The 19,396-nt window shown below is 43.5% G+C and overlaps 1 protein-coding gene across 2 annotated transcripts in view; it reads left to right on the top strand.

The window, feature by feature from the left end:
- The window catches only part of LOC120921577 (zinc finger protein 605-like), a 39,777-nt gene extending 27,774 nt beyond the window's left edge, over positions 1–12,003 (top strand). Inside the window, exons 3-4 of one of the 2 annotated variants that reach the window (XM_040334079.1) lie at positions 10,403–11,852; positions 11,937–11,989. In XM_040334079.1, coding sequence (XP_040190013.1) covers positions 10,732–11,852; positions 11,937–11,955 — 1,140 coding nt within the window. In that variant the 5' untranslated portion in view covers positions 10,403–10,731 and the 3' untranslated portion in view covers positions 11,956–11,989. Of the gene's footprint in view, positions 1–10,402 lie in introns of both variants that reach the window. The other variant, XM_040334078.1, reaches the window with a different exon arrangement.
- The last annotated feature ends 7,393 nt before the right edge of the window (positions 12,004–19,396 follow it).

Genomic DNA, 19,396 nt, shown 5'->3' with positions numbered 1-19,396 from the left:
GGCTGGGTATGGAGATGAGTGAGGGGAAGATGCCCCCCACCCGTCTCCATACCATAGCAGGGTGCAAGCCACGTCAAAACATCACTTCCGCTCATAGATCTTAAAGGGACATTTGTTTGTATTTTTTTTTAAATGACAATTGTATTTTATATTACATTTTTATGTCAATTCATATGAGATGTGACTTTTTTTGACCCCCAGATCTCATATATAAGAGGACCTGTCATGCTTTTTTTCCATTACAAGGGATATTTACATTCCTTGTAATAGGAATACAAGTGACACTTTTTTTTAAAGAACAGTGTAAAAAATAAAGAAATAAAAATTAAATGCGCCCGGTCCCGCCGAGCTTGTGTGCAGAAGCAAACGCATACGTGAGCAGCGCCCACATATGAAAACGGTGTTCAAACCACACATGTGAGGTATCGCCACGATGGTTGGAGTGAGAGCAATAATTCTAGTTCTAGTCCTCCTCTGTAACTCAAAACATGCAACCTGTAGAATTTTTTAAACGTCGCCTATGGAGATTTTTAAGGGTAAAAGTTTGTCGCCATTCCACGAGCGGGTGCAATTTTGAAGCGTGACATGTTGGGTATCAATTTACTTGGCGTAACATTATCTTTCACATTATACAAAAAATGGGCTAACTTTACTGTTGTCTTATTTTTTAACTAAAAAAAGTTTAATTTTTCCCAACAAATTGCGCTTGTAAGACCGCTGTGCAAATACGGTGTGACATAAAGTATTACAATGACCGCCATTTTATTCTCTAGGGTGTTAGAATTTTTATTTTTTTAATAATGTTTGGGGGTTCTAATTGACTTTCTAGTAAAAAATAGTTTTTAACATGTAAACACCAAATCTCAGAAAGAGGTTTGGTCCTTAAGTGGATAATCACTTCTCCTTTACTTCCTGGACACACCCTGCACCATCTACCCTCCCCCCTTCCACCCACCTCATCAGGTGCACGTTTTTCCTATGCAATCAGTGATCACCATTCTCACTAAATACACAGCTATAGATCGTTTATTTGGCAGAGTGTGCAGGAGCTGAGCGATCAGATAACAACGGATGTTGATAGAGCTGTAATATTGCAATTTGGAGAAGTGTGTCCTGGGTTCTGTAATGATCACCATACACTATACAACCTGGTACACCTAAAGGACATTGTACAATCAGATTGCATGGTATATGGCCAGCTTTAAATAAGTACATAAGATGGAGGTGATGGAGTCACTCAGCTGTCAAGCCGCATTCATATCTCTGCGTAGTGGGAACTCGCATTCCCCCCATGAGGTTTTTTATCATTCTGAAGCATTTTCACTTGTCACGCATAGGGTAGACCATTCATTGGACTGGGCTGCCCTATGTGCAACAATCACCCCAAAAAAGCTTCAGAACTCTATTTTTTTAGAGTGGAGTGTAGATATTGAAGGGGTGTGGTGACCCAGGGTTTTCAATTGGACTGGTTGAGGGGCTCCAGAAAGCTTGCAGTTTACAGAGGAAACTGGCATTTCAGTTGCCTCAATTGTTAGTAAAGTCCACTTTGGGACCTGGAGCCTGGGGATTTCGTAGAGATCTGGGTGGGAGGAAATCCCCAGTCCTGGGTCCAGATTTTCAGATAGATCAGCACACTGATTGTGCAGGTGTGTGTGGGCCTGATAGGAGACTCAGGACCAGCATTCTGGGCTCCACCCTCCCGAGGAGTCCAGGCTTGGAAGGGAGAACCCAGAGAGTGCAGGTGTGCAAGGAAGTAGCTAGAGAAGCTGGAGAGTGCAGGTTGCACTGTGAAACCCCAGAGACCTGAGTCTAATGCCACGTACACACCATCACTTTATGTGATGAAAAAAAACGACACTTTCTGTGAAGTAAAAAATGACGTTTTTGAAACTTCAATTTTCAAAGACGAAGTTGCCTACACACCATCGTTTTTCTCACAATGATCTTGCAAAGCGAGGTTACGTTCACCACGTTTTTCCATTGAAGCTTGCTTCATAAGTAGCTTCTGGGCATGCGTGGATGAAAAAACGTCTTAGAAAACGACGTTTTTTGCTACACACGGTCAATTTCTGTGAAGTAAAAAGTGCACTTTTGAAAAACGACACATAAAATTGAAGCATGCTTCAATTTTTTTTGGTCGTTTTTTAGAAGACATAAAACTACGTTTTCCCCCACACACAGTCAATTAAAGTGACATTTTTAAAAACGTCATTTTTTTTCATCACATAAAGTGATGGTGTGTATGCGGCATAAGGTTGCTGACAGGAGTCATGAGAGCTCCATGCTGGAGCCTGAGCAGTTGTGCTACTGCTGACAAGAGGCAGGTGGCTCGGTATTTTCTTTTGCACGTGTAAGCCAGGAGGCTGAAGGTACCATTTTGTGTGGACAGTGAAAACCCCCTGCGTGGGAAACTTATGTTTGTATTTTTGTTTATTTTTGCCTTTTCAATAAAAGTGGGCCAACAAGCCCTTAAACATAGTTCCGGACTGGCGTGAATCGCTTAAAATCGCATATGCCACTTGTGCTAAACACCCCCAATATTACAAGTGGTGGATTCAGCGGGCAACAAGACGGTGGAATCCGGGTCATTGCTCCACAGTAAATTCACGTCAGGAACTGTTGGCTGTGTGTGGAAGTGCAGCCAGGCGAAAGGCATTGCATGTTGCAGGTTCTGTACCTGTGAAAGGAGAATCCTTGGCAGAACTGGAGATCCCTGGAAATGTAAGTTCATCTTTTTTATGAACTGTGTTTGTGTGCTTGAGACAGCACAATCTGTGTGTACAGCTGAGTAAAGCTTGCAAGAAGTGAAAAGCAACTTGCTTTAAAGTGACAGTGCTTCATTTTTTTTTGCTGGACGGTGCAAAAGTTTGGTGGAGTGACTGCAAAGATGATGCAAGGGTTTGAGCCTGCTGGAGAGCATTGCAGACTGTTTTTTGCTAATCTAACTCCAGTTAAAGGGGAAGTGCATGTGGTCGCCCCTGGTAACGCTAGTGCAAGCAGGCCAGCTGTTAATGTGCAAAGTCCTAAGTTTGAAAGGGGATGCAGTTGGGGAAGTCCTGCTAAGGCTCTGAGGCAAGAGCGCTGTTTGCGGTGCAGAGAGTGGGGGCATGTTCTCTCCAAGTGCCCTTTGTCTCAGTCGCCAAGACAAGGTGACATGGCCCGACAAAGGCCTGCGACAATGTTTGGAAAACCTGATTTGAGTGCCAGGAGTGTCCAAAAGGCGGATCAGAAGTTTGAGAGGTATGTGGTTGCCCGTAGCAACGGTGGAGATATCAAGTCTGCAAACCACATGAGAAACGTATTGCCGACAAAGGATCGTGGCAAGTTGAAAGCAACAATGTTTCAATGATCGCAAAGTCGCTGCGTTTGGGAGAGTCAGCAATGTACAGCTGGAAGAGTGCCATCTCCCTTAGCAACAAGAGATCAAATGTCAACCGGAAGGAGGAGCTACTGTGGAGATGTAGAGAGGCGTCCCATTAAAGATTTGTGTAAAAATGTACCATGCCTGGAATGTGGCCAGCTGGGGCATGAAATGTTGTCTTGCCCTAGATTCTGGGGTGCACCTGGAGGTAATGAGGCTGAGCCAGTTTCCTGTGAAAATATATTTGCCGTCACCCCTGGCAACAAGGAGGAGTTTTCTGTTGTGCCTGCAGGGGGTGCTAAGGAGTCAGAAATGGCTGCTGTAATTTCATCCCATGGCCACCAGGGAGAGTTGGCCAGTGAAAGTGCGATAAAGGATGGACAACGTACTCAAATGAACATGACAACCCCTGTTACAGTGATCGGTAAAACTGTTGCTGGTAATGGCATGAAAAATGACTATGTGAATGTGCACACTGCAGTTGCAGTGACCCCAAATGGGAGATCCACTGTCTGTGTGGAAAAGGACTTGCCTTGCTGCAGTGCCCTGTTCAATGGGGAGGCAAGTGGTAAAGTTGAATGTGACAGTGTGATGGGTAAAACTGATAATATTGTGTTTTCTAAAGTTGATGGTCCAGTTGCTAATGGGCTAGTGCAGCTCACTAGAGATAACAATGTTGCTATGAATGCAGTTAAAGATGTGCTATCTCCCCTAGCAACTGAGACAAAGGTTATAGAGGTGTCCCTAGAAACCCCCATGGGGCTCTGCGTTTTGGAGCCGGAGGTTGCCTGGGACAGCTATGGTTACATAGTTACATAGTTACATAGTTACATAGTTAGTCAGGTTGAAAAAAGACACAAGTCCATCCAGTTCAACCACAAAAAAATAAACAAAATAAAAAACACAATACAATCCCATACACCCAACTCCATACCCACAGTTGATCCAGAGGAAGGCAAAAAACCCCAGCAGAGCATGATCCAATTTGCTACAGCAGGGGAAAAAATTCCCTCCTGATCCCCCGAGAGGCAATCGGATTTACCCTGGATCAACTTTACCTACAAATCTTAGTACTCAGTTATTTTATGTACATTTAGGAAAGAATCCAGGCCTTTCTTAAAGCAATCTACTGAGCTGGCCAGAACCACCTCTGGAGGGAGTCTGTTCCACATTTTCACAGCTCTTACTGTGAAAAAACCTTTCCGTATTTGGAGGTGAAATCTCTTTTCCTCTAGACGTAAAGAGCGCCCCCTTGTCCTCAGTGATGACCGTAAAGTGAATAACTCAACACCAAGTACACTGTATGGACCTCTTATATATTTGTACATGTTGATCATATCCCCCCTTATTCTCCTCTTCTCAGGAGAGAATAAATTCAGTTCCTCTAATCTTTCCTCATAGCTGAGCTCCTCCATGCCTCTTATCAGTTTGGTTGCCCTTCTCTGCACTTTCTCCAGTTCTCTGATATCCTTTTTGAGAACTGGAGCCCAAAACTGAACTGCATATTCCAGATGAGGTCTTACTAATGATTTGTACAGGGGCAAAATGATATCTCTCTCTCTGGAGTCCATACCTCTCTTAATACAAGAAAGGACTTTGCTCGCTTTGGAAACCGCAGCTTGGCATTGCATGTTATTATTGAACTTATGATCAACTAAAACCCCCAGATCCTTCTCCACTACAGACCCCCCCCAGTTGTACTCCCCCTAGTATGTATGATGCATGCATATTCTTAGCCCCCAAGTGCATAACTTTACATTTATCAACATTAAACCTCATCTGCCACTCAGTCGCCCAATTAGACAGAGCATTGAGGTCGGCTTGTAAATTGGCGACATCCTGCAAGGACGTTATTCCACTGCATAGCTTGGTGTCATCTGCAAAGACAGAAATGTTACTTTTGATCCCAGACCCAATATCATTTATAAATATATTGAAAAGTAAGGGTCCCAGAACCTTGGGGTACACCACTGATAACATTGGACCATTCAGAGTAAGAATCATTAACCACGACTCTCTGAATTCTGTCTTTCAGCCAATTTTCTATCCATTTACAAACTGATATATCCAATCCTGTAGACCTTACCTTACACATGAGCCGTGTGTGCGGAACTGTATCCAACGCTTTTGCAAAATCCAAATATATCACGTCCACAGCCACGCCTCTGTCCAGGGTTTTACTTACCTCTTCATAAAAGGAAATCAGGTTTGTCTGACAACTTCTGTCTTTCATGAATCCATGTTGTCTGCTGCTTAAATAGTTTTTTTCCTGCAAGAACTCATCCATGTGGTCTTTTATTAAACGTTCCAGTATCTTCCCAACTATAGAAGTTAGACTAACAGGTCTATAGTTACTTGGTAAAGACTTTGTTCCCTTTTTAAATATAGGCACCACATTGGCTCTACGCCAATCCAGTGGTACTATTCCTGTCATGGTGCCACTCTGAAGGATAAGACGGTACCTGAACATAGTAATAATGAAATGTTAAATGCTAAAACTAATATGTTTGGAAACACTCATGATGGAAATGGGTTAATGCAGTCTGGCAATGACAGGTGTGAAGGTCTTCATGCATTTAATGAAGCGCCACCAGAAGGTGAGAGTGTGGTATTGCAGTCTGCTCTGGTTCAAAATGTATTACCACAGTCTGGTTTAACCACTTGACCACTGGGCACGAAAACCCCCTTAATCACCAGACCAATTTTCAGCTTTCGGTGCTCTCACAATTTGAATGACAATTACTCAGTCATACAACATTGTACCCATCTGAAATTTTTGTCCTTTTTTTCCCACAAATAGAGCTTTCTTTTGGTGGTATTTGATCACCTCTGCGGTTTTTATTTTTTGCGCTATAAAAGAAAAAAGACTGAAAATTCTGTAAAAAAAAAAAAAAAAATCTAGTTTCTGTCATATTAGCAGGTTATTTCTCACACACAGCATATGCATACTACAAATTAGACCCCAAAACACATTCTGCTATTCCTCCCGAGTACGGCGATACCACATGTGTGCGACTTTTACACAGCGTGGTCACATAGAGAGGCCCAACATGCAGGGAGCACCATCAGGCATTCTGGAGCACCCAGGCCAATTCTGACATTTCTCTCCTACATGTAAAAATCATAATTTATTTGCTAAAAAATGACATAGAAACCCAAAACATTATATATGCTTTTTTTTCAAAGACCCTAGAGAATACAATGGCGGTTGTTGCAACTTTTTATCTTGCACGGTATTTTCGCAGCAATTTTTTGAACGCGTGTTTTTAAAAAAAAAACAGTTTTGTGCTTAAAAAAAAAACAAAACAGTAAAGTTAGCCCAATGTTTTTGCATAATATGAAAGATGAAGTTACGCCGAGTAAATAGATACCCAACATGTCACCCTTCAAAATTGCACACGCTCGTGAAATTGCGCCAAACGTTGCTACTTAAAAATCCCCATAGGCGACGTATTGCAAGGTATTGGAGTATTGAGGGTATTGCGGAGTATTGGGGGGGTATTGCAGAGTATGGGGGGGTATTGCAGAGTATGGGGGGGGTATTGCAGAGTATGGGGGGGGTATTGCAGAGTATGGGGGGGGTATTGCAGAGTATGGGGGGGGGTATTGCAGAGTATGGGGGGGTATTGCAGAGTATGGGGGGGGGGTATTGCAGAGTATGGGGGGGGGGTATTGCAGAGTATGGGGGGGGGTATTGCAGAGTATGGGGGGGGGTATTGCAGAGTATGGGGGGGGGGGTATTGCAGAGTATGGGGGGGGGGTATTGCAGAGTATGGGGGGGGGTATTGCAGAGTATGGGGGGGTGGGTATTGCAGAGTATGGGGGGGTGGGTATTGCAGAGTATGGGGGGGTGGGTATTGCAGAGTATGGGGTGGGGTATTGCAGAGTATGGGGGGGTGGGTATTGCAGAGTATGGGGGGGTGGGTATTGCAGAGTATGGGGTAGGGTATTGCAGAGTATGGGGTGGGGTATTGCAGAGTATTGCACTCATCATTATTTTTATTTTGCAGAGTATTGCGCAGGGATGGCTGGATCTGTGACTGCAATTGTCACAGATCCAGCCCACAGTGCGGCGGCTGCTGCTGCCGCCCGATCCCCCCCCCCTCCCTCTCCTCTCACACTGTACCGAACGGTACAGAGAGGAGAGGGAGGAACCGGCGTCATTACATGACGCCGGTTTGTTTACAAGTGATCGCGCTGTCATTGGACGGCGCGATCACGTGGTAAGGAGCCGCTTCCATTGGCTCCTTACCGCGATCCGTGTTGCTGCGGGTCCCGTGGACCCGCCGAGCGCCGGTGATCGCGTGTGCGCGCCCGCTCGGGCGCGCAATTGTGACTCTCTGGGAGGACGTATATTGACGCCCTCCTAGAGTTAGGGAACCACCTTGTAGCCGTATTTCGGCTATAGGGCGGTTACCAAGTAGTTAAACAAAAGTGACATGTGCAAGGTGTCTGTTACTGAGCCACTCTATCCCTTTGATAGCGCAGAAATAATAGACTGGGACAGATGGGCAAAAAGCCTGTTGGCTTTGTTGGAAAAGGCCTCTGTTGGTAAAAGTGGAGCAGACATGATTTCTGCAGTGCCAGATGAAGGACCTGCAGAGCGACTCGTATGCAATGGTGCATTTGCTGCTGCAGATGTTGCTCACAAGATGGAAGCGCCAAGTAACGGCGAACGCACAGAAGAGGTCATGTCTGTGATCCACACAGGTTCTAATGATGTGGTAATGGATGATGCCGTGCCAAATGAGCTAATGTTGGTGGAAGTGCCAGATGGCACAGCAATAAATGAAGTGATTGTAGTCAAAGGTCCAAATGTTGTGTTATGCAAAAATGTTCAGAGGTCAGGACAATGGCTGGCAGAGGATCTCATGCCAGTGGAGTTGGTGTATACTGAAGCTGCCATAGACAACCACACCGCTGGGTGCAGTTCCTCCCCAGATACTGCCCTGCCAAACATGGGTGAAATGAAATATGACAAATGCATTGATATTTCTGATCATGATAGAGAATGCAGCTTATCTGCAATTGTTAATGGTTTGGTTACTCTGGGTGACAACAAAAATAATGGTAGACCTGATGGTCTTGGTCAAGTTGATCTGGTTGTAGCAAACCCTGAAAATTGTAGTGAGACAGGAAATGATAGGTTTGACACAGAGGTAAAGGGTAAAGCAGAATTAGGTCCCCTACAGGTTCAGAAGGGTAATTCTGGGGAAGGTTTCCTGAGGTTCGAGGAACGTCTAGGATCTGAGAAGGATCCTGGTAAACCATGGTTGGAGGGAAATAGCCCAAAGCTTAGCAATGTGTCACATGACTTAGAAATCTCAGAGTGACAAGACAGTCAAGATGTGCTTCAGAGGGAGACTAGGACGAGGCTGCAGTCTTATGAGGGTTTTAGTGATGAAACTGACAGAATGAAGCATGCAGTGTACATGGGGAAACAAGTGACGCCAAGTTTGGACAGTAAGTGGGTGCCCGTACTTGGAGCTCAGAGAGGGACCAGTGTCACCCCAATAAAAGAGCCCCTGCTTTCCGCTAAACAAGGGTTTAAAAATCTGATCCCTTACAAATTAAATAAAGGGAAAAGGCACATGGGTGTCCCAACCCTGATGACGTGTGCTGGTGTTCCGCCCCCTTCGGGGTCGAAACAAGGGGGGGGAGATATGTAGTAGTGTGGTACCCCAGGGGTGTGGTGACCCAGGGTTTTCAATTGGACTGGTTGAGGGGCTCCAGAAAGCTTGCAGTTTACAGAGGAAACTGGCATTTCAGTTGCCTCAATTGTTATTAAAGTCCACTTTGGGACCTGGAGCCGGGGATTTCGTAGCGATCTGGGTGGGATGAAATCCCCAGTCCTGGGTCCAGATTTTCAGATAGATCAGCACACTGATTGTGCAGGTGTGTGTTTGGGCCTGATAGGAGACTCAGGACCAGCATTCTGGGCTCCACCCTCCCGAGGAGTCCAGGCTTGGAAGGGAGAACCCAGAGAGTGTAGGTGTGCACGGAAGTAGCTAGAGAGCTGGAGAGTGCAGGTGTGCAGTGTGAAACCCCAGAGACCTGAGTCTAAGGTTGCTGACAGGAGTCAGGAGAGCTCCATGCTGGAGCCTGAGCAGTTGTGCTACTGCTGACAAGAGCCAGGTGGCTCGGTATTTTCTTTTGCACGTGTAAGCCAGGAGGCTGAAGGTACCATTCTGTGTGGACAGTGAAAACCCCCTGCGTGGAAAACCTATGTTTGGATTTTTGTTTATTTTTGCCTTTTCAATAAAAGTGGGCCAACAAGCCCTTAAACATAGTTCCGGACTGGCGTGAATCGCTTAAAATCGCATATTCCACTTGAGCTAAACACCCCCAATATTACAATATATATATATATATATATATATATATATATATATATATATATAATATCTGCTGTTCCCTTTGTGGAGAGAAATTTAAAGACTTACCAAACCTCTACCCAGAATACACCTGAGAGATGACTATTCGGCTTTTCCTCTACACATGACCCTCCTTTCTAAAGCTTTATATAAAATATCACTACTCATTCACCTTATAAACGTGGTGAGATCTTCTATCCCACTGAAATGTCTCTGTGGATTTCCAGGGTTACTGAGATCAAAGGAAAGGAAGATCTCACCACATCTCTGAAGGGTGAGGAAGATCATTAGGAATAATTAATCGCTTTGAAAATGCAGAGAATTGATTTTCAAGATTTGCCTCCTATTGATTTCAATGAGTTTTGCATTTAAATCTGCAATTTTATGGGATTTTTAGACGTCTTGCCTGAAGTCCCCACAAATCTGAACCCAAGAACATTCCTCCGTCACTATGCAGCACATTTCTCTGAATGAGATTCTCCCGCTGGAAATTGTAATAAAATGTACATTTTATCAGCCAATGGGAATAATATATTGTCCTCTGTAAAATAATATTGTATATATTGTTTCTATATATTAGATACATTTAATAATGAATGTTATAAAAGAAAACAACTTTATTCAGCTCTTTTTATAGAATTCTGACTTTTTATTTTTTTCTGTACAGGTGGATTGATGAACCAAGTTTTCTGTCATGTTGGACTTCATCAATACAACAAAGTCACATGGGAAGTGAAGCCATATGGGTGTCTGAAGTCACTGAAAGTCTTTATCACAATTCACTGGAGGATTCACACAGGACACAAGTCATATCCGTGTTCTAAATGTTGTTCTGAATTCTCTTCAACATCGATCCCGCCTCAGAGGACAACAGGAGAGAAGTCATTTCAGTGTTCTGGAAGTGACAATGACTTTACAGTAAAGTCCAACCCATGTATACATAAGAGGAGTCATTTCAGAAGATATTTCTTGGTTGGAATGTGATAAAGATTTACAATGGAGGCAAAACGTATCAATCACCAGAAGGGTTATAATGGAGTGAAGTCATATCAGTGTTCTGAATGTGACAAAGTTTTTACATCTAAGTCTCATCTTATCATACACCAGAGGTATCACACTGGAGAGAAGCCATATCAATGTTCTGAATGTGACAACGCTTTTACAACCAAAAATGATCTTATCATACACCAGAGGGTTCACACTGGAGAGAAACCATATCAGTGTTCTGAATGTGGCAAAGCTTTTACACGTAAGTCAAACCTTATGACACACGAGAGGATTCACACTGAAGAGAAACCATATCAGTGTTCTGAATGTGACAACGTTTTTACATTTAAGTCTCGTCTTATCATACACCAGAGGGTACACACTGGAGAGAAGCCATATCAATGTTCTGAATGTGACAACGCTTTTACAACCAAAAATGATCTTATCATACACCAGAGGGTTCACACTGGAGAGAAACCATATCTGTGTTCTGAATGTGGCAAAGCTTTTACACGTAAGTCAAACCTTATGACACACAAGAGGATTCACACTGAAGAGAAACCATATCAGTGTTCTGAATGTGACAACGTTTTTACATTTAAGTCTCATCTTATCATACACCAGAGGGTTCACACTGGAGAGAAGACATATCAATGTTCTGAATGTGACAATGCTTTTACAACCAAAAATGATCTTATCATACACCAGAGGGTTCACACTGGAGAGAAACCATATCAGTGTTCTGAATGTGGCAAAGCTTTTACACAGAAGTCATACCTTATGATACACCAGAGGGTTCACACTGGAGAAAATACATATCAATGTTCTGAATGTGACAAAGCTTGTACAACCAAAAATTATCTTATTATACATCAGAGGGTTCACACTGAAGAGAAACCATATCTGTGTTCTGAATGTGGCAAAGCTTTTACACAGAAGTCACACCTTATGACACACGAGAGGATTCACACTGAAGAGAAGCCATATCAGTGTTCTGAATGTGGCCAAGCTTTTACACAGAAGTCAAACCTTATGACACACGAGAGGATTCACACTGAAGAGAAACCATATCAGTGTTCTGAATGTGGCAAAGCTTTTACACGTAAGTCACACCTTATGACACACCAGAGGATTCACACTGGAGAAAAACCATATCAGTGTTCTGAATGTAGCAAAACTTTTACACGTAAGTCACACCTTATGACACACCAGAGGATTCACACTGAAGATTAGGGATGAGCTTCGAGTTCGAGTCAACGAACAATTAGGGGTGTTCGCGGCAAATTCGAAAAGCCGCGGAACACCCTGTTAAAGTTTATGGGAGAAATCTAAAGTGTTAATTTTAAAGGCTAATATGCAAGTTATTGTCCTAAAAGGTGTGTGGGGACCTGGGTCCTGTCCCAGGAAACATGTATCAATGCAAAAAATGTTTTAAAAACGTCAGTTTTTTCAGGAGCAGTGAATTTAATAATGCTAAAAGTGAAACAATAAAAGTGTAATATTACTTTAAATTTCGTACCTGGGGGGGTGTAAAGTCAGCATGTGAAAAAGCGCATGTTTCCCGTCAGGCCTTGAATTAGTTGCTACAGACCTAATCCTTCCAGATGGTCGATGCAGGCGTCGGCTACGGGGTCCAGCGAGGAGTTGGCCCAGAGGTTGAAATCCCCAAGCACCAAAAGGTGTTTGATGTCTAGGGTATATGTGGAGAAAAATTCCATCAATGACGTGAGAAGGTGCATTTTTGGGCCTTGTGGTCTATAGCAAAGTAGCATATGGACCGTATTTTGGGGATTTGTTTGCAGCTGCAGAGTGAGGGTTTCCATGAATGGAAGCGAGTTTTAAAGGACTGGTTTGGTGATCGAGAGGTGAGTCTTGTGGATCACCGCCAGGCCCCCCCTCTTTGCCCCACTCTGTTTTGCATTTGAATGCGATAATTTGCTGGCACCAATTCTGTTAGAATGGTGTTGCAGTCGGCTGTGAGCCAGCTTTCTGTGATGAAGAGGCAGTCTAGATCATGTTGAAGGATGAAATCATAGATTTCTTGTCGATGTTTTACTGCCGATCTTGTGTTGACCAAAGCGCATATTATGCACTTGGGCTGGGGTACCTGCTCGTAGTTTTTGACTGTTGATCGTCGATTGATTCTCAACAGTCGCTCATTCCTTAGAGCTTTTTTGGTGACAACTGGGAGTAGAGAGGCAAATGGTTTTAGTTCCCGGATGGTTTCTGCAGAGTATTTTATGTAACCCATGGTCGCAGAAAAAAACGCAGGGAAGTAATGTTGATTGGGGGGGTCTTATATGGTGATGGGCGGAAGACTGTCCAAGTGAGTCGTCACTCGTTGAGTCTTCTCTCCCCGATTGGTCCAGAGGAAGGCGAAAAACCCCAGGCGTGCTGTGCCAATCTGCAGCGACCGGGGGAAAAAATTCCTTCCTGACCCCTCAACGGGAGATCGGTGCAACCCTGGATCAATTGCCTAGGGGGGGTGTGGGGGGGATATGTACCCCTGTGTTAAACTATGTGAGTCCTGGTTGTTTGTGCTGTGTCTGCAGCAGCCGAGAGCTGGGAGGACCCTGCCTGGCTGCACTATCCCTGGGGAGAGCCGACTCGTTTGAGAGCGTCCTGCTCTCACTATCCCTGGGGTGAGCAGACTAAGGTGAGAGCGTCTGCTGCACCGCTGAATCTATATATCAAGAGTTCCAACTTTATTAGCTGCAAGCTTGTTCTGGATCAGTGATTGGAAAAAATAATGAAGACTCCTGTCTTACCTCCTGTTTTAAACTCCTGGTTTTTAACTCAGGCACTTTTGTTCAAAGAATGCACTTCTGGTCAGAGAGTCCACATGTGAAGCCACCATCAACTGGGAGCCAGCTCCTATGGGAGTTTGTACAGCCACTTTATACTCACCTGTGAAGACCTGTGAACAAACACACACCTGTGAACAATTAAACCATCCCCTTAATTAGCAGAAAGGAAAAAGAAAAAAAAAGCTGTTTAAAAAAGTGTCAGAGAAAAAGAGGGGAAAAAAATCAACCCTTGCAAGCAGAAGCAGTTGATAGCAAACTCCTGGTTTTTAACTCAGGCACTTTTGTTCAAAGAATGCACTTCTGGTCAGAGAGTCCACATGTGAAGCCACCATCAACTGGGAGCCAGCTCCTATGGGAGTTTGTACAGCCACTTTATACTCACCTGTGAAGACCTGTGAACAAACACACACCTGTGAACAATTAAACCATCCCCTTAATTAGCAGAAAGGAAAAAGAAAAAAAAAGCTGTTTAAAAAAGTGTCAGAGAAAAAGAGGGGAAAAAAATCAACCCTTGCAAGCAGAAGCAGTTGATAGCAAACTCCTGGTTTTTAACTCAGGCACTTTTGTTCAAAGAATGCACTTCTGGTCAGAGAGTCCACATGTGAAGCCACCATCAACAGTGATCACGGTTACCCGAACAGCTATTCTGGTAGAGGGAAAACAGGCTTGGATCCATGCCAGTCATGTGAAGAAGGTGAACCAAACACCTAAGAAGCAAGCCAAAGATAAAGGAGGTGAAGAAGGTGATACAAATCCTCGAACAGTGAGTGAAGCAGGTGGAAAAAAAGTCTCTGAAGATGACGTCGCTTATTTCACCACAGACTTCTGGGAAAGCCTTGTGCCTCTTATTCTGGGCTGCCCTGATCGTATTCCTGTCAATTTGGCTGACAACTAACTGTATTTATCATCCTGAAGATTTGGGACACATAAAGAGCATTTGTGGAGCTTCTAACACTCCACAACAGAATAATATGAATAATACACATGTCAGACACAAGAGAAATGAAAACTCAGAAAGTTTTACAGATAAAATGTTATTATTGAAGTTTAAATATGCCTATGCACAGAAATCAGGGTATGAAAAATGTTGGATATGTAGTAAATTACACCCCTCCACCATTAGTATTCCTCTCATGGCTGTACCTTTAAGGCCCCGTACACACGATAGAATCCATCCGCAGATAAATCCCAGCAAATGGGTTTCTGCGGATAGATCCTATGGTGTGTACACGCCAGCGGATCTGTGTCCGCGGAGAAATCTCCTCTGGGATGGATTCCAGCAGATCGGATATTTGCTGTGATGCACAACAAATCCATCTGCTGGAATCCATTCCAACGGATGGATCCGCTCGTCTGTACAGACTTACCGGATCCATTCGTCCAAAGGGATTCCCCGCACGCGTCGTAATGATTTGACGCATGCGTGGAATTCCTTATATGACAGCGTCGCGCCCGTCGCCGCGTCATAATCGCGGCGACGGCGCGACACGTCATCGCCAGAGGATTTCCGCGCGGATTTCAATGCGATGGTGTGTACACTCCATCGCATCGAAATCTGCGGAAATCTTTGAGAGGATTTATCCGTGGAAACGGTCCGCTGGACCGTATCCGCGGATAAATTCTCTCGTGTGTATGGGGCCTAAGTATCAGAAATGTTCTATTATTGTTAAAATACACTTAGTACTACAATGACAATTAGAACTGAGGAAGATCACCCCAGGGAAGAGATAGAGTGTTATCAGATTGTCAGATTAGCAGATTTGTATGATGCCAAGATGGGTGATATGAATGAGTAAATATATGTATCCACATACACCTTAAGAAGATCTTTGCTCCACATAGATGTGAAATAGTACGGTGGACCCTTTGGTGTCATACTAGGTAGAGAAGATATGGTAGTGACCCCGCAATATGGTACTGATAATGTTGAGATATATATCTATAAAGAAGTAAGCAAATTACAAGATGAAGCTAGAAATATTGCCAAAACATGGGATCCTTTTGCAACCTAAATTCTGGAGTAGGAATACTGACATGGTTAAAAAGTGCTGCCATAACCATCATTATGATTATTCTTTTTGTTGTGTTCCTATATGCTTGTTATAAGCTTATAGGCCCAGATTCTCATACATTAGCGTTGCTCCTGGGCAGCGTAATGTATGAGCTCTACGTTTCACCGCCGCAGATCTACAGGTTTAAATCCTGATTCTCAGAACACTTACCTGTAAACTTGCGGCGGTGTAGCGTTACATTTCTCGGCGCAAGCCCGCCCAATTCAAATGGGGCGGGCACCATTTAAATTAGGCGCGCTCCCGCGCCGAGCGTACTGTGCATGCTCCGTCGGGTAAATTACCCGACGTGCATTGCGCTAAATGATGTCGCCCCGACGTCTTTTGCCTAGATGTATACGTAAATGGCGTCCAGCGCCATTCACGGACGTCTTACGCAAACGACGTAATTTTTATTCAATTCGACGCGGGAACGACGGCCATAGTTAACATTGGTTGCGCCTGCTAATTAGCAGGGGCAACCTTACGCGTCGGGTACGCTACGCAAACGACGTTAATTCGCTGCGTCGACCTCGCGTATGTTCGGGAATCGCCGTACTTACCTCATTTATATAGACGACGGGGAAAAGCGACGATGCGACACCTAGCGGCGGGAAAAAAAATTACTTTTAAGATCTGACAGCGTAACAGCCTTACGCTTGTCAGATCTAATGGGTACCTATGCGCAACTGATTCTGAGAATCAGTCGCATAGATACCCGGGGCCAGATGAGGTGTTACGACGGCGCTAATGGTATTGCGCCGTCGTAACGCCTTTGAGAATCTGGCCCATAGTGTGCATAATTGCCAAGGCATCCCGAACCCCTGATCCTGCGGCTGCGGATAGGATTTATCTAAGTATGTATTTTGATAGAAGAAATATTATATAATTGTGAGACATATGATGTCTCACAGAGGGGAAATTGAAATAAATATAGCATGCTAACCTCCATCTTAGGTTCATAGACGCCATGTTATGTATGAAAAATTAAAAGTTACATAAATGACTCAATTTGCTGATGTGAAGAAACCTTTGGCCTAGTTTAAGATATGTATGTCATGTGTAGAAATCTTTTTTACCTAGTTCTGTATCTATGGACTTTGCTTTGGCTCATGTTTGTTTAAGATAAGGCATACTGCTACAATGCTTATGTAAACTCATAAAACAGAGGTTTTCCAGTTCATATCCATACGTTAAAATGAACTTAGGTAATAACTAAGCAAATGATTAACCTGAAATGAATGTAAAATGCACGTATGTCTTTTAGAGGTCTCTTGTGTCCTTCAAAAATTGTATAAATACAGCAAACACTGAGTAAAGAGGCAGATGCCATTTGTCACAATACATGCTTGTTCCCTTGTGTTATTTGACGTCTCCGGGGCCCGTGGGCAGCTGAAATCTCCCGCCGTCGTTTTAACCTAACAACCTACCTGGGTGGTCTTATACAAGTAATTCGCCTTACAGGTAGGTATACATTACTAGAGGGAAGGTACACATTGTATGGGGTAGGTATTCATTACTAGAGGGAAGGTACACATTGTACGGGGTAGATATACATTACTAGAGGGAAGGTACACATTGTATGGGGTAGGTATACATTACTAGAGAGAAGGTACACATTTTATGGGGTAGGTATACATTACTAGAGGGAAGGTACACATTTTATGGGGTAGGTATACATTACTAGAGGGAAGGTACACATTGTATGGGGTAGGTATACATTACTAGAGGGAAGGTACACATGTTATGGGGTAGGTATACATTACTAGAGGGAAGGTACACATTGTATGGGGTAGGTATACATTACTAGAGGGAAGGTACACATTTTATGGGGTAGGTATACATTACTTCAGGGAAGGTACACATTGCATAGGGTAGGTATTCATTACTAGTGGGAAGGTACACATTGTATGGGGTAGGTATTCATTACTAGTGGGATGGTACACATTGTATGGGGTAGGTATTCATTACTAGTTGGAAGGTACATGTTGTACGGGCTAGGTATACATTACTAGAGGGAAGATACATGTTGTATGGGGTAGGTATTCATTACTAGAGGGAAGGTACACATTGTATGGGGTAGGTATTCATTACTAGAGGGAAGGTACACATTGTATGGGGTAGCTATACATTACTAGAGGGAAGGTACACATTGCATGGGGTAGGTACACATTACTAGTGGGAAGGTACACATTGCATGGGGTAGGTATACATTACTACAGGGAAGGTACACATTGCATGGGGTAGGTATACATTACTACAGGGAAGGTACACATTTTATGGGGTAGGTATACATTACTAGAGGGAAGGTACACATTGTATGGGGTAGGTATTCATTACTAGTTGGAAGGTGCATGTTGTACGGGGTAGGTATACATTACTAGAGGGAAGGTACACATTGTACGGGGTAGGTATACATTACTAGAGGGAAGGTACACATTACTAGAGGGAAGATACATGTTGTATGGGGTAGGTATACATTACTAGTGGGAAGGTACACATTGTATGGGGTATGTATACATTACTAGTGGGAAGGTACACATTGTATGGGGTAGGTATACATTACTAGAGGGAAGGTACACATTGTACGGGGTAGGTATACATTACTAGTGGGAAGGTACACATTGCATGGGGTAGGTATACATTACTAGAGGGAAGGTACACATTGCATGGGGTAGGTACACATTACTAGTGGGAAGGTACACATTGCATGGGGTAGGTATACATTACTAGAGGGAAGGTACACATTGCATGGGGTAGGTATACATTACTAGAGGGAAGGTACACATTGTATGGGGTATGTATACATTACTAGAGGGAAGGTACACATTGTATGGGGTAGGTATTCATTACTAGAGGGAAGGTACACATTGTATGGGGTAGCTATACATTACTAGAGGGAAGGTACACATTGCATGGGGTAGGTACACATTACTAGTGGGAAGGTACACATTGCATGGGGAAGGTATACATTACTAGAGAGAAGGTACACATTTTATGGGGTAGGTATACATTACTAGAGGGAAGGTACAAATTGTATGGGGTAGCTATACATTACTAGAGGGAAGGTACACATTGCATGGGGTAGGTATACATTACTAGAGGGAAGGTACACATTGTATGGGGTAGGTATACATTACTAGAGAGAAGGTACACATTTTATGGGGTAGGTATACATTACTAGAGGGAAGGTACACATTGCATGGGGTAGGTATACATTACTAGAGGGAAGGTACACATTGCATGGGGTAGGTATACATTACTAGAGGGAAGGTACACATTGTACGGGGTAGGTATACATTACTAGAGGGAAGGTACACATTGTACGGGGTAGGTATACATTACTAGAGGGAAGGTACACATTGTACGGGGTAGGTATACATTACTAGAGGGAAGATACATGTTGTACGGGGTAGGTATACATTACTAGAGGGAAGATACACATTGTATGGGGTAGGTATACATAACTAGAGGGAAGGTACACATTGCATGGGGTAGGTATACATTACTACAGGGAAGGTACACATTGCATGGGGTAAGTATACATTACTACAGGGAAGGTACACATTGTATGGGGTTGGTATACATTACTAGAGGGAAGGTACACATTTTATGGGTTAGGTATACATTACTAGAGGGAAGGTACACATTTTATGGGTTAGGTATACATTACTAGAGGGAAGGTACACATTGTATGGGGTAGATATATATTACTAGAGGGAAGGTACACATTGCATGGGGTAGGTATACATTACTAGAGGGAAGGTACACATTGCATGGGGTAGGTATACATTACTAGAGGGAAGGTACACATTGCAT

Source organism: Rana temporaria, assembly GCF_905171775.1.
Source record: "Rana temporaria chromosome 2 unlocalized genomic scaffold, aRanTem1.1 chr2f, whole genome shotgun sequence".
Taxonomy (NCBI): Eukaryota; Metazoa; Chordata; class Amphibia; order Anura; family Ranidae; genus Rana; species Rana temporaria.
Note: the sequence above shows the minus strand (reverse complement) of the source record. Positions and strands in the feature narration are given on the sequence as shown.